We start from the raw sequence: 13,678 nt of genomic DNA, 5'->3' as shown, positions 1-13,678 counted from the left end.
CTGCACCCCAGCACTTTATTATGTGACCATTGGTGTCACTGATGACTTGTGTTCATGTCACCCCATGTAATTAGATAATGTTATTCAATACCAGGGCACTTCTCTCCACGCTCGGAGAAGCTGGTGCGTTTTACCAGATCTGTCCGTGGAGAGTAGAGTGCTTCTTCTTTTTAGCTTCTGTCTGTTATCTGGGGCAGAAACGGCTGCAGAGCAAACAACTGGGGGTTGTTTTGAGGAACTGAAAGTTTGTGGTATGTAAGAGAGTTTTCAAATAGCATAGAGTTAAACCTGTGATTTATGCCTTTCTTACTTGCCAAGCCTGGGTTCCATAGCATATTTAATTTAAAAAGAAGATGAATCGTGCTGTCTGATAATTACATTCTGTGCTTTCTTATGAGACTCATTTCCCACCTCAGGTATGTGATGGGAGTGCCTTTCACTCATAATTGTCTTGGTGACAGCTTCCTCTGCCCATGCAAGCAACTATGTTGCTATTTGGTTTGTGTTTTTAAGCATGAGCAATCATTACAGTTAGACTTTTATTTCATCAATGAGTCTGTTCATTGTTGTGTTGGGCAGGTTCCTACACTGTAGTCTAACGGGCCTTGGTCCTACTTGGTTCAAGCTGGCCTTGACCCTGCAGCCGTCCTCCTACCTTAGTTTCTCTAGTGCTAGGAAGTGTGAGCCACCATAAGTATTCATGGCTAATTATATTCTGCTGTGTTTAGTAGTAAAGTATACTTGAATTTTCAAAAAGAGATTTAGATTATGAAAGCATTCGCTTATTAGTAACTGAGTTTTTTTTCTTCTTTACAGTTGTGTTCGATATATACAGGGACAGTAGGGTAAGTACTGTAGTTAACTTGCTTTAAAACCAGGAATGGTGAACACAGTACACAGCCATTAAATTTATGAAGGGTCTATTGCTCAGAAAATGTATTCTCAAGATGAAGTCTGTGAAATTCACAATGTAAGATTATTCCTTACAGTAGCATATCCAGCATGAATAAATTCAGTGTGCTTGCTTTGGTGAATTTAGCTCCAGCTGGCCTGGAATTTGTTTTTTTGTTTGTTTGGTTTGGTTTGGTTTGGTTTGGTTTGGTTTGGTTTAGTTTTCAATACTGGGCTTTTCTGTGTAGCCCTGTTTGTCCTGAAACTCACATTGTAGACCAGGCTGGCCTCAAACTTAGACATCCTCCTGTCTCTGCTTCCTGAGTACTGGCATTGAAGGTGTACACTCAGATGGAATTTGTTATGTAAATCAGGTTGGTTTTGAACTCATGACCCTCTTGCTTTTGCCTCCTGTGTGATGGGATTACAGGGTGGTCCCTAAATATAGGACCAGCAATAGAACAAGTGAATAAATGACCACTTATGTCCTTCTTCACACTTCCTGGGAGGTCTAGACCTACTAAAAATCATTCATTGTATACACTTAACAATAGAAATTTGTCATTTGGTTCTTAGGTTTTCTCAAGTCAACTAAAAGGCTCTTTGTGTGACTTGCTTAAGCAAAGATGTAAATTTGTTTACATTTATTTTTTTTTCCTTTAATAGATTTTTCATTTAAACTTTTTGAATATGTTTATATTCATATTCATGTGGGAATCCTGCGCATGAGTGTGTATATTCATGTGGGCTGTGCACATAGCCAAAGGACAACCCCAGGTGTCATCCTCAGAAATGCTGCCTGTCTCCCCTGAAGCAGCAACTCTTGTTGGCTTGGAGCTCATCAATTAAATAAAGCGGGCTGGTCAGTGGGCCTCAGGGGTCATCCTGACTCCACCTCCCAGTGCCGGGGTACAAATGTGTAACAAGCATACCTTACATTTTTTCTGTGGTTTCTGGGGATCAAACTTGGGTCCCCAGGAAGATGAGGTAAGCACTTTACAGTTGAGTTAGCTCCCTAGCCCCAGATTAACACTTTTAACTTAAATTTATTTTTTATCTAATATATAAAAACATAAATTGGATATGAATTTAATGTTTGAGTGCATGTCTGCATCATGTCCTGTTTAGTTCTGGATTCCTTACATAAGTGAACTAATCCAGGCAAAGGGCAAGTACTACATGATTTCATTCATATGGGAAACCAAAGGAGTTCCTACTCAAATGTTTGTCATCCCTTTATGGTAAGAACATTCAAAATTCTCCCGTTTCTGGCCTGAGTTTACTGAACTGACAGCACATCCTCATTGTCTGGCAGGCACCCCAGCCTCCAGGATAGGTATAAGTGTCACTAGAGACGTTGGAGGTGACAGTATCCTATCCCAGTAGTTAAATGTTGGAGGCCCCAATGGTCTCCCCTCTGTGCAGTAGCATACAGAACTTCTTATTCTTCTTTATTAACTATTGATCATCTTCTGCCACGTCGCTCCCCACACCAGCCTCTGGTAGCCGTCTTTCTACCCTTGACCCGTGGAAGATCCCTGGTTGAGTTCACATATGAATGAGATCCTGTGGTATTTGCCCTTTTTCCTGGATTAGTTCACTTACATTACGCCTCCCAGTTCATCCGCATTGCCCCAGAGTACTAGGCAGCTATGTTTCTTATTGCTCAACAGTTCTGTTGTGTGTTTGGACCACATTTTCTTTATCTATTTGTCTGCACTTCCAGGTTGTTGTGGGTAGTGTGGAAATTGAGATTGGGGGACAACTGTTCTTTCAGGTATTCACGTCTTTGGATGTATGCCCAAGAACTGGGATGCTGGGTCATATGGTGTGTCTGTTTTTAATCTCTTTATTTATTTACATTGATCGTGTGAGAACATGGACTTGAGTGTGCTTCTGTCTTTCCACCATGTGGGTTCCTGGGATCAAGCCCAGGACCTCAGGTTTGTCAGCAAGTGCCTTCAAAGGCCGAGCCTCCCTAGGAGCCTCTTTAACTTTGTAGGGCACTTGCATGCTCTTCCTCAGCTAGACTAGCTTACCTTCCTCCCCACAGTCCGTGAGGACTCCTGGTCCCCAGATCCTTGCCAGTGCTTGTCGCCTTGGTACTTCTGGCTGGTGAGAGGCAGGTTCTCTGAAGACACATGTGAACACAGCACACATGCACACAATCACAAACACATCTGAAAGGACAGGGGAGCAGAGGTCGAGACAAGGAAGGATGCTTGGGAAAGTTCCAGCTGGACGGAAAGAAACCTCCGAGGCCTGGGAAGCAGGGTGAGTTCATAGACAGACATCTGATCCCGCAGGCAGGAGTCGCTTCTCTGCTTCCTGGTAAAGACGTTGGCAGCCTGCTGTGTGTGTCTGTGCTGTGCTAGCTGCTGTACTGCCCACAGGAAGCATCAAACAAGATAGCCTTGAACGTTGGAGGAAGTTATCTTGATGTGGAAGTGGCAGACTTGTGTTCGCGAGGTGTGGCCTGTGGCAGGCAGCATCTAGGCAGTTAGAACAGGGTAAAACCAGCCTTTTGTCTAGAACACGCTCCCTTCCCGGAAGGCTTTTATTATCATTTAGTTCTGTATCTCAGTCTGTATATGCTGTGGGGTAAGTGTTATCTGCCTGCAGTGTATAGATACTAAACTAGTTATTTCATATCGGCAGTTGAAAATGTTGGAACCTGCCAAGCTGCCTCCTGTCCCTGGCAAATGTCCTGATCACTAACTCAGTGGGGCTGACAGGTAGACGCAGCTGTTTAGCCTGTAAAAGAGTTGAGGAATTAAAGTGAAGTTGGACGAGTATATAAGTAATGGTAGCTGAGATCCTGCAGATCTGAAAAAGAGTTCATTTTTAAAAGCGAGAAGCATGCCAGTCTAAACATCCTGACAGTTTCCGTTCCGAGATTTAGACCATATTGTAAAACCCATTTGCATTTACTCAATGGTACGTGTATCAGAGTTTGTTAGACACTTTCTTGAATATATTATTTTGTGGCTATTCTTGTAGAAAGCTCACTCGTGTCTGTAAGTAGTTTGGCTCGTGACATATAACTGAAGTGTTTGTACCTAGTGACACTTTGGCGTGTCTATGTTTATTGTTGTTGGGCAACTTGATTCAGGGCTGTAGAGTCTTAACTGTTCTATGCACATCAGGTCAGTAGCCCACCCATTCTGTGAGTCTAGGATGGACACTGGGTAAGGTTTCAGAAGCCCCCTCAGGGATGATGATGTACGGCTAGAATTTAAAATCCTTATTTACATTGTGTGTGTGTATATAAGAGAGAGACACACAGAGGCAGAAGGTGGGGGGGTTTCACTGCATAGCTCTAGCTAGCTCAGAACTCACTATGTAGAGCAAGTTGGCCTGGAACTCACAAAGATCCATCTGCCTCTTATTTTAGAGTCTTAGAAAATCAATGTTGTTCCTTTCTAGTCTTTTCCCTGTGACTTGTGTTGCTGATAACTTGTTTTATTGCTTTCTGGACAGAATGTTGTTTAATTTTGAGTCTTGCTATTGTAAGTTTGGCTTTGTAACTTGATCATGCCAAACAAAGGAAGTCCAGCGTGTGCTGTGTTCTGCAGACTCATGGATCTAGACCAGGCTTGTTGCTGAAATATGTAGCTTTGGAAGCAAACGCGCATCCTTTTCAGATCAAACACATTTTCGGGGAAGGGATAGAATTACAGATGAGCAATACTGGCAGGGGTTCTTTGTGCTATTTCTTTATTTTTTATATGGAGACTTTATCACATGGGGAAAAAATCTTTCCCAATTTTTTTTCCTTTGGCCACTTGATTTTTTAGTTATTGAGCAACCGTGCATGTTAAAATCTTTTGGTTTCTAATTGTGTTGGTTTTTTAGTAATATATTTTGAAGTTGTGTTTTTAGATAACACTAATTCTATTTTGATGAAACATGATATAAATAAAAGGAGGAAATTTGGGTTTTGGCTCACTGTTTCAGAGGTTTCTGGCGGTGGCCACTAGGCCCCATCACTGTGAGCCTTTGGGGTGTGAGACATCAGAGAGGGGGCCGGGGAACAGAGCTGCGCTGATGGGCTTTTGTTTGCTTTTTCCCCTTGAGGGCCCTATTTGGAGTTTGTGGGTCTGCCCCTCAGGAGCTGCCTTTGGTAGCTGTCCTCTGTGGACACGCCTCAGCGGTATACTCTGAAGTGTGTCTCACCAGTCTCCAATCAAGTTGACGATGGAGATTAACCATAGCAGATCATTTCAATCAAAACCTTATCATTAAGTAGGGACCTTTTCTATTCCTAATACTAATTGGGCTTTTGTATGTTTTTCATTATATATTTTATCTGATATTAGTAGTGCTGCAGGCTTGGGTTTGTTTTGAGAATTATTCATTGTTTCTAATGCTTTCATGTTTAGCTGTCTTATATACAGATTGCTGCTGGGTTATTTTGATCTCTTGCTGTGTGATTTCTTTTTGATCTCGTTGGTGTTTGTTCACATACTTGTTGCAGTGTGGATCCAATTTTGTCTTTTTCTAGACATCCTACTCCCTTTGGTCAAAAGGGAGGGCTTTATGCCAGCTCTTTATCTGGCTTTTTGACCAATGGCTAGTATTATTTAGTATTACTTCACATAGTCTAAGAATATAGAAGTGGGTACCAGACTGATGTGTGCAAATGGCTCAAGTGGCAAAAGAAACTGATAGGATTTCTCTTGGGGGTTATACAAAATAGAAACCTTACTCATGTGACACATGGTGAAAACTTGAAAAGGCTCCATGCCATTGGTTGGATATTTCTAAAGCAAGCCCTATTAAGGCATCTCCTCTAAAATTGTGTTTTAACTTAGACAAAATGCTGTCTCTCAGCATTCTCCTTTGGCATGTCCAAATGTGTGCGCACACGGGTTGGGGGCGGGGATGGAGCATGAGTGAACATAAACCAGAGGAACAAAGATAAGAATGTCAGGAGCCATGTCTGCCGTGTGTCCTAAGTGGCTCTGCAATCAAATGCATGGGCTCTGATTTCCTGGACTGCACATACTCTGTGCTGACCACAGAGCAGGGAGGCATCCCCACTCAGCTCACTTGAACAGGGTGGACGAGAAAGCCCTTTTCAGAGATTGATAGTCCTCTTCCCTTCATATGCTTTCAAGTTCTGTCATACACACAGGATGTGCTACATGGATGACCTGTAAGGGAAAATACAGGAAAATGCCTTTTGTTTTGTTTTGTTTTTCGAGACAGGGTTTCTCTGTGCAGCCCTGGCTGTCCTGGAACTCACTCTGTACACCAGGCTGACCTTGAACTCACAGAGATCTACCTGCCTTTGCCTCCTGAGAGGAAAATACCTTTTAAATAAGAGAGCATAGGTTGTGTTTGCTTTATTTTATACTTAGCTGGGTTTGATTGGTTGGTTTTTGTTTGTTTTCTTCTGTCTGTTCTAGGGGAAGGTGTGGCTCATTGACTTTAATCCATTTGGGGAGGTCACAGACTCACTGTTGTTTACTTGGGAAGAGCTAACATCTGAGAACAACCTACGTGGTGAGGTCACTGAAGGAGATGCTCAGGAGCAGGTGAGACCGACCATTTCCGTCTGTTCACCCCTCCCTTGATGTGCATACTTAGGACCTGGACCACTAGGAAAGGGTCAAGTAGACACAGCTTCACTAGCCCTTCCTTCCTGTCACAGTGTTAAAGGGGCGTCCACGTGGCTCAGGCCCTTCCCTGGAAAGCTGACTTTTTCTGCTTATTCTACTTTTATTATCTCTGCCTGTCATGTTCACTTGGAAAAACCTTCACCCTTGAGATTCACACAATGGCTTCTCTGGTCCTTGCTCCCCGCTGAGTAATCACAGAGAGCAGTGGCAACATGTCCGTCTCGTCACAGTGTCACCTCTGCTTTCATGACCACTGTCTGGCCAGCTGTCATCTCAGTTGGTCCCAGGCTGGTCCCACTTCTCTTGGCTCCTCTCCTCATCTAGCCGTTGTTCCTGCCTTCCTCTCCGCAGATCCTCTCAGTTCCTCTAGAAACAAAACCTTCTCAGCCCAGTCCTCTGCAGAGCTGACCCTTGTCTGCCCTACGCCCTGAGCTCTCTCTGGTTCTCAGCCTCTTTTCTGTCTGCTCCTGTCCGTTAGGGTTCAGCCAAGTTCACGTAGATCCCATCTGAATTTTTTTTCTTTAAGCACATTTTTCACTCACTACACTCTTCCTTTCTCCCATCTTCTCAGCTAGCTTATCTTTAAATACATTTATATTACCCTTTTTTACCCTTAAACAAAAGAATATGTGCTTGTCTGAGGAGCAAAGTTCACCGTTTCCGGGAGAGGAAGAGGCAGACTCAGTGGTAGCTGCAGCTACATTGACCTTGCTCAAGTGAACAACCTCTGGCCATGCTCGTGCTCAGGCAGGGACCCTAAGTAAGTCCAGCTGTGGAACAGCTGTGAGAGCTTCTGAGCTGCGTCTCAGCGCAGCCGCTCCCCTCGTCTCTTGCTACCTGCCCTCACTTTGTCAGTCCTCTGGCAGCCAGCTTCTGTCCTACCACTCTGTAGACCCTGCCCCTGGCAAGGACCCTAAGTGGCTTTTAACCTCTGGTGAGGGACAGACACACAGCCCTTCTCTTAGTGAGTCCCAACAGGCACCTTCCTGCTCCGACACTGTTTCTTCTCTTGAGAGATACACTCTCCTTTTCTGCTTTTCTGCCGTCTTGGCCTTCACGAGGAGCGTGCTGTACCTCGCCCATCCTCCCATTGCTTTGATCATTCCTCTGTCCTGCGCCATCTTTGGCCCTTCCTTTGCATCTCTGAGTCAGAGCAATGCTTAGCCTAATGAGCTCCTCGACAAACCATTTCTAGTCCCTGTTGATTCCAGTACTGCCTCCTGCATTAGACTCAGGTTTTCAAAGGAGGGGCTAGCACAGTGCCAAGCCCTGTTCATGTTTGTCATGTCAACCAGTGAAGGGATATTGTTCTAGCTAGCCATTAAATTGAAAGATGGGAAGAGGCCGTAAGTTAAGCAGGAGAGACACAGTTGTTGAACAGAAGTGGTTTTACAGGACTAATCTCTGTGCACATGGTCTCTTACTTACTTGTAAATCTTAGCAATTGGGCCTTGGCAGCATTTGGTTCTGGCTCCTTCCCTAGCATGTGCCCTGCTTGTCCCTGGACCACAGGGACGAGCACCTCCCTCTACTCCAGAAAGCTAGGAAGCCCAGCTCTGCTGGGAATTCTGTGCTCTAGCTGTCTCCAAAGACTGCTCTGTGCCTTGTTTGGCTCTCAGCCCAGGTGCCCCTTAGCGAGATCACCCCTCTAAAGACATCCTCCTTGTTCACCGTCTTAGCAAATTGCCCAGTTCTTGGTGTCCCTAACTCTTCTCACTGTGAGACACAGTCTAGCTCACGCTCTTGCTCACTTACTGACCATCTGTCTGTCTCCCAGTCTCACCACTTATACCCCATTCCCAGAACAAAGTCCAGCACACAGCCGATGATGTGTGTCAGGTGACTGCTTCATCTGTGTAAGATGTGGCTGCTTTCTGGGGCTTCCTGGTGCCAGTGTATTCTAGTTCCTGTCTTGTCTTCCTCTGCTGGACACCAACCATCCTCACCTAGATTTCTGCCACCTGGGAACTCCAAAGTCAAGGCTTTCTGTCTGGAGTCCTTTTTGGCTTAAGGCAACATATAAATATCATATGTAAGATTTGACCGAGTATGTTAAAGCATGACTTGGGTGACTAGTAACCTGTGAACCTGCATGCAGCTCACATAGATAATGAGGTTGCAGATGATCTAAGAGGAATATAAAAAGGTTATGGAAGTCAGAATACGCATTTGCCCTTGCAGAGTTCTTGCGGGAGGGAGCCTACCTCCCAACTACCCACCTGTAGAAGATGATGAGTACAGAGCTCTGGCCTACCTGGCATTGCTTGGGCACAGAGCTGACTAACAACAGGCTGTGGTTTACTCAGGAGCTTCTCCACATCACAGTGTCGTACACAGGCAGCTCTTAGAGACCCACCTAGCTCTCCAGGGAATGCTACTCTGAAAGGCTTTTTGTTCATTTCTCATGAGTGTGTAGAATTGTTTTAAATTCCTGGTGCCTTTTTTTGTTTTAACTTTAGGGTCTTGTTTTCTTCCTGCTCTGGTATAGATGAAAGCAATGGCATTGGAATTGTACTGCTGTCATTCTTTTAGTTTGGAAAATAGACCTGAAACAATAAAATGACAGACTTTCTGTTTTCTATTTGTAAAGGATTCTCCAGCCTTCCGTTGCACAAACAGTGAAGTCACAGTGCAGCCCAGCCCCTATCTGAGCTTCGGGCTGCCCAAGGACTTTGTAGACCTTTCCACCGGGGAGGATGCTCACAAGCTCATCGATTTCCTTAAGCTGGTAGAGTACATGGAAGTGTGGGTGCTGGTCATCCTTTCACGCTGGGCTTTCCACCCTCGGCCCCTGGACTTTTATAGAACAAAGAGGCAGTGAAGGAGTTAGGCTCTATACATAAATAGGAACTATGAGTTGAAGGAATGCTTTATCATCAGGATGACAGAAGATACTTTTATGACACAGTCATTTAGAAAAATCTTCATTCTGCTAGCTTTGAAGTATGTATGTTGTCAGGGGCTCGAAGATCTAGTCTCGTCTGCTACCAACGGTAATCGTGAATGTGGGCCTGTGTAATAAAGAGAAGAAAGTATTCAGACGCCTGAGGGTCGTCACCTAGGAGCCAGGTATCACCCAGTTTATCAAGCTAGTTAAAGATTGCTTTCCCAGCCGGGTGTGGTGGCGAACGCCTTTAATCCCAGCACTCGGGAGGCAGAGACAGGCAGATTTCTGAGTTCAAGGCCAGCCTGGTCTACAGAGTGAGTTCCAGGACAGCCAGGGCTATACAGAGAAACCCTGTCTCGAAACCCCCCTCCCCCCCCCCAAAAAAGATTGCTTTTCCATAATTTCTAGCCACATCTTTTGTGAAGACCTTTAGAAAGTTTCCCTTCCTGAGAGAAACGGTGGTCAGACAGGGTATGCTTCTTCAACAGAATCTTGCTTTCCTTTGACAGAAAAGAAATGAGCAAGAGGACGACTGAGTGCTGCTTGGAGAACAGGCCAAGAGGGAAGCAGCTCTGGCAGAGGCCTCGCCTAGAACACAGCGAGGGGCAGGTGGTGGGCAGGGTGCAAAATCATTGGCTTTTATATTCATGTGTATTTACCTGGAAAAAGAGGGAGGGCCTTTGGTACTTGTAAAAAAAATAACATAATAAATAGATCTTAAACATAAGGAAGCCTACTGTGATGGTTTGTATATGCTTGGGCCGGGGAGTGGCGCTATTAGGAAGCGTGGCCTTTTTGGACTAGGTGTGTCACTGTGGCTGTGGGGTATAGCACCCTCACCCTAGCTGCCTGGAAGCCAGTATCCTGCGAGCAGCCTTCAGATGAAGATGCAGAACTCTCACCTTCTCCTGCACCATGCCTGCCTGGATGCTGCCATGCTCCCACCTTGATGATAATGGACTGAACCTCTGAACCTGCAAGCCAGCCCCAATTAAATGTTGTCCTTATAAGAGTTGCCTTGGTCACGGTGTCTGTTCACAGCAGTAAAAACTTAACTAAGACACATACTGCTCTGAAAATAAAATAACTTTCTATGAAATGCTTGCTCTCTGGTTCATTCTATTTAGATCTATCTATATTTCTTTGTTTCCATTTTTAACCTGTCAGGTAGGTGGTCACATTTATGATTTACAGAAATAGTAGGATATCGTGAGAGGAGGAAGAGAGCTTAAATGACGTATGGAGGGGGAGGGTAGTGGATGTCATGTGAAGGGAGAGCAGACCCGAGCACTGAAGGAAAGAAAGGGAGCGGCTGGGGGGGCGGGGACGACTGAGAGCCAAGTGTAATGATACGTATGAGTGATGCTGCTGTGATGAAACGTGGAACTGTGTGCTGACTAAGGGACTATGGGCTGGTGAGAGAGCCGGATGACCTGTGTTTGACCCCCGGAAGCCTTGAGGAGAGAACTGACTCCCCAGCATGGCCTCTGACTTCCTGACTTCCTGCGTTCACATCCATGTCATGATGACACACAGACACAGCAAAATTTAAAAGGAAATAAAATGGGTTATCCTTTACTTTTCCATGTAAAAAATGAATATTAGAATAGGAAACTAATTAGAATGGGAAATACATTTTTTTGAAAAATATACTAGACTCTTGATAGCATCACTTTTATTAAAACTTTGTCATTTTAGTAATTCTCTTCTTCCCTAAAGGAGCCCTGATCTGCTTTGGGCTCGCTGTGTGCCCGGGTGACTGGAAGGAAAAGACATTGGCTCCCTAGGCTGTGAGTCTAATGCACTGCCAAAACTGTTGGAATTGTTGCAGGTGTGTCTCTGCTTATATAAGAGTGCAAAAGTAGCCAGGCAGTGGTGGCGCACGCCTTTAATCCCAGCACTTGGGAGGCAGAGGCAGGTGGATTTCTGACTTCGAGGCCAGCCTGGTCTACAGAGTGAGTTCCAGGACAGCCAGGGCTACACAAAGAAACCCTGTTTCAAAAAACCCAAAACAAAAACAAAAACAAAAAATGCAAAAGTAAAACAGACTTCCCTTACAGAGCATGTAAGACATTATACATAAGGACTTAAAGGGCTTTATTCTTCACTGTCATGGTTAAAATCATCACGGACAACTGGTTTGACTCAGAACTTCACTATAAACTTATGAAGTGGCTCAATGTTTTAAGGAGATTGTTTAGCATAAATTTAGACTACTCATGTTGTTTTTCAAATCTATAAAGTTCAAATATCTCTTCAGACCTTCTTCCTGTTTGGTCTTGTGTATATGTGTGGTGTGTGTGTATGTTGTTAGGGGCTATATTTACCCATGAGTATGCACATGGAGGCAAGAGGAAGGTGTTATCTTAGGGTTTTATTGCTGTGAAGAAACATCATGACCATAGCAACTCTTACAAAAGAAAACAATTAGGGCTTGCCTTACAGTTCAGAGGTTTAGTCCATTGTCATCATGGCAGGAAACATGGCAGCATGCAAGCAGACATAGTGCTGGAGAAGGAGCCAAGAGTTCTACATCCAGATTAGCAGGCAGCAGGAAGAGAGACTGATACTGAACCTGGATTGAGCTTCTGAAATCTCAGTCCACTCCTGAGTGACATACTTCCTCCAACAAGGTCACATCTATTTCAACAAGGTCACACCTCCAACAAGGCCACACCCTTTCCAACAAGGCCACACCTCCTAATCCCTCTCAAGTAGTGCCATTCTCTATGGGCCTATGGGGGCCATTTTCATTCAAACCATAATAGGTGTCAAATTCTTCCTCTGTCATTCTTCCATTTATTGATTGGTTGATCTATTGATTGCTTGATTGGACAGGATCCTCTCACTGAAACTCATCACTCTCCTAACTCTGACTGATAGTGGCTTTAAGTACATCTGTAGAGGTCCCTTCATAGCTTGGATATCTGGTGTGGTTTGAATGGGAATGGTCGTCACAGTGCATATATCTGAATGCTGGTCCCCAGTTGATGAAGTGTTTGAGAAGGATCAGAAGGATTTGGAGGTGTGACCCTGTAGGGGAAAGTGTGTCACTGTGCGTGGACTTTGGGGGTCTCAAAAGCCCACACCAGGTCCAGTGTGTCTCTTTCTGCCCGATGCCTGTGGATCAGGATATCAACTTCTCAGCTGCTTCTTCAGCACCACACTTCCCTGCCTGGTGCTGTGTTCTACACCATGATGATAATGGACTAACCCTCTAAAACTGTAAGCAGGCCCACAACGCTCTCTTTTATAGAAGTTTCCTTGGTCATGGTGTCTCTCACAGCAACTAGGGATCGTAGGCACCCAGTATGTACAACAGAGGGATCTCCTTGCAGAGGGGGCTTCTGGTGTCAGACTACACCAGATCTTCCTTTACAAATATAGTGTTACATATAAGGTAACAAGTTAATTTTGTTTCTTTTTTTCCCAATTTTTTATTAAATATTTTCTTCATTTACATTTCAAATGCTATCCTGAAAGTCCCCCATACCCTCCCCCGAGCCCTGCTCCCCTACCCACCCAACTCCAACTTCTTGGCCTTGGCCCCTGTACTGGGGCATATAAAGTTTGCAATACCAAGGGGTCTCTCTTCCCAATAATGGCCAACTAGGCCATCTTCTGCTACATATGCAGCTAGAGACACGAGCTCTGGGGGTTTGGGCCTAAGTGGTAGCTGAGTTGGTCAGCCTGCCAGCATTTCTGGGGCCCAAGCTACCAGGGCCAGTTCTCCCATATCACCCTGGGGAGAGACAGGGCACTATGAGTACACTCAGCAGTAATTTCTTCTACTGCAAAATGTCAGCATTTCCTAGGACTGTCTAACTTTCTTCTTTTCAGGCATACCTCCTTCCCCTGCACAGCCCCCTCCCTCCATATTAACAGCAGTATTTCAATATGAGACACACAGACAGTGGTGACCACTGACTGGTCACACATTTAAAACTCACAAATAGACGGTGTCTTAGTCAGGGTTTCTATTCCTGCACAAACATGATGACCAAGAAGCAAGTTGGGGAGGAAAGGGTTTATTTGGCTTACACTTCCATACTGCTGTTCATCACCAGAGGAAGTCAGGACTGGAACTCAAGCAGGTCAGGAAGCAGGAGCTGATGCAGAGGCCATGGAGGGATGTTCTTTACTGGCTTGCCTCTCCTGGCTGGCTCAGCCTGCTCTCTTATAGAACCCAAGACTACCAGCCCAGAGATGGTCCCATCCACAAGGGGCCTTTCCCCCTTGATCACTAATTGATAAAATGCCTTACAGCTGGATCTCA

At 44.9% G+C, this 13,678-nt stretch overlaps 1 protein-coding gene across 4 annotated transcripts in view; it reads left to right on the top strand.

The window, feature by feature from the left end:
- Positions 1-10,498, top strand: part of Cdc123 (cell division cycle 123) — a 50,884-nt gene extending 40,386 nt beyond the window's left edge. For 3 of the 4 annotated variants that reach the window (NM_001356501.1, NM_001356502.1, NM_133837.5), the window contains 4 exons: positions 817-845; positions 6,303-6,431; positions 9,106-9,243; positions 9,912-10,498. In NM_001356501.1, coding sequence (NP_001343430.1) covers positions 817-845; positions 6,303-6,431; positions 9,106-9,243; positions 9,912-9,938 — 323 coding nt within the window. In that variant the 3' untranslated portion in view covers positions 9,939-10,498. The remainder of the gene's footprint in view (positions 1-816; positions 846-6,302; positions 6,432-9,105; positions 9,244-9,911) is intronic. The other variant, XM_030252263.1, reaches the window with a different exon arrangement.
- The last annotated feature ends 3,180 nt before the right edge of the window (positions 10,499-13,678 follow it).

The sequence above is a fragment of the Mus musculus genome, chromosome 2, assembly GCF_000001635.26.
Source record: "Mus musculus strain C57BL/6J chromosome 2, GRCm38.p6 C57BL/6J".
Lineage (NCBI taxonomy): Eukaryota > Metazoa > Chordata > Mammalia > Rodentia > Muridae > Mus > Mus musculus.
This window is presented reverse-complemented; position numbering and strand designations above follow the sequence as displayed.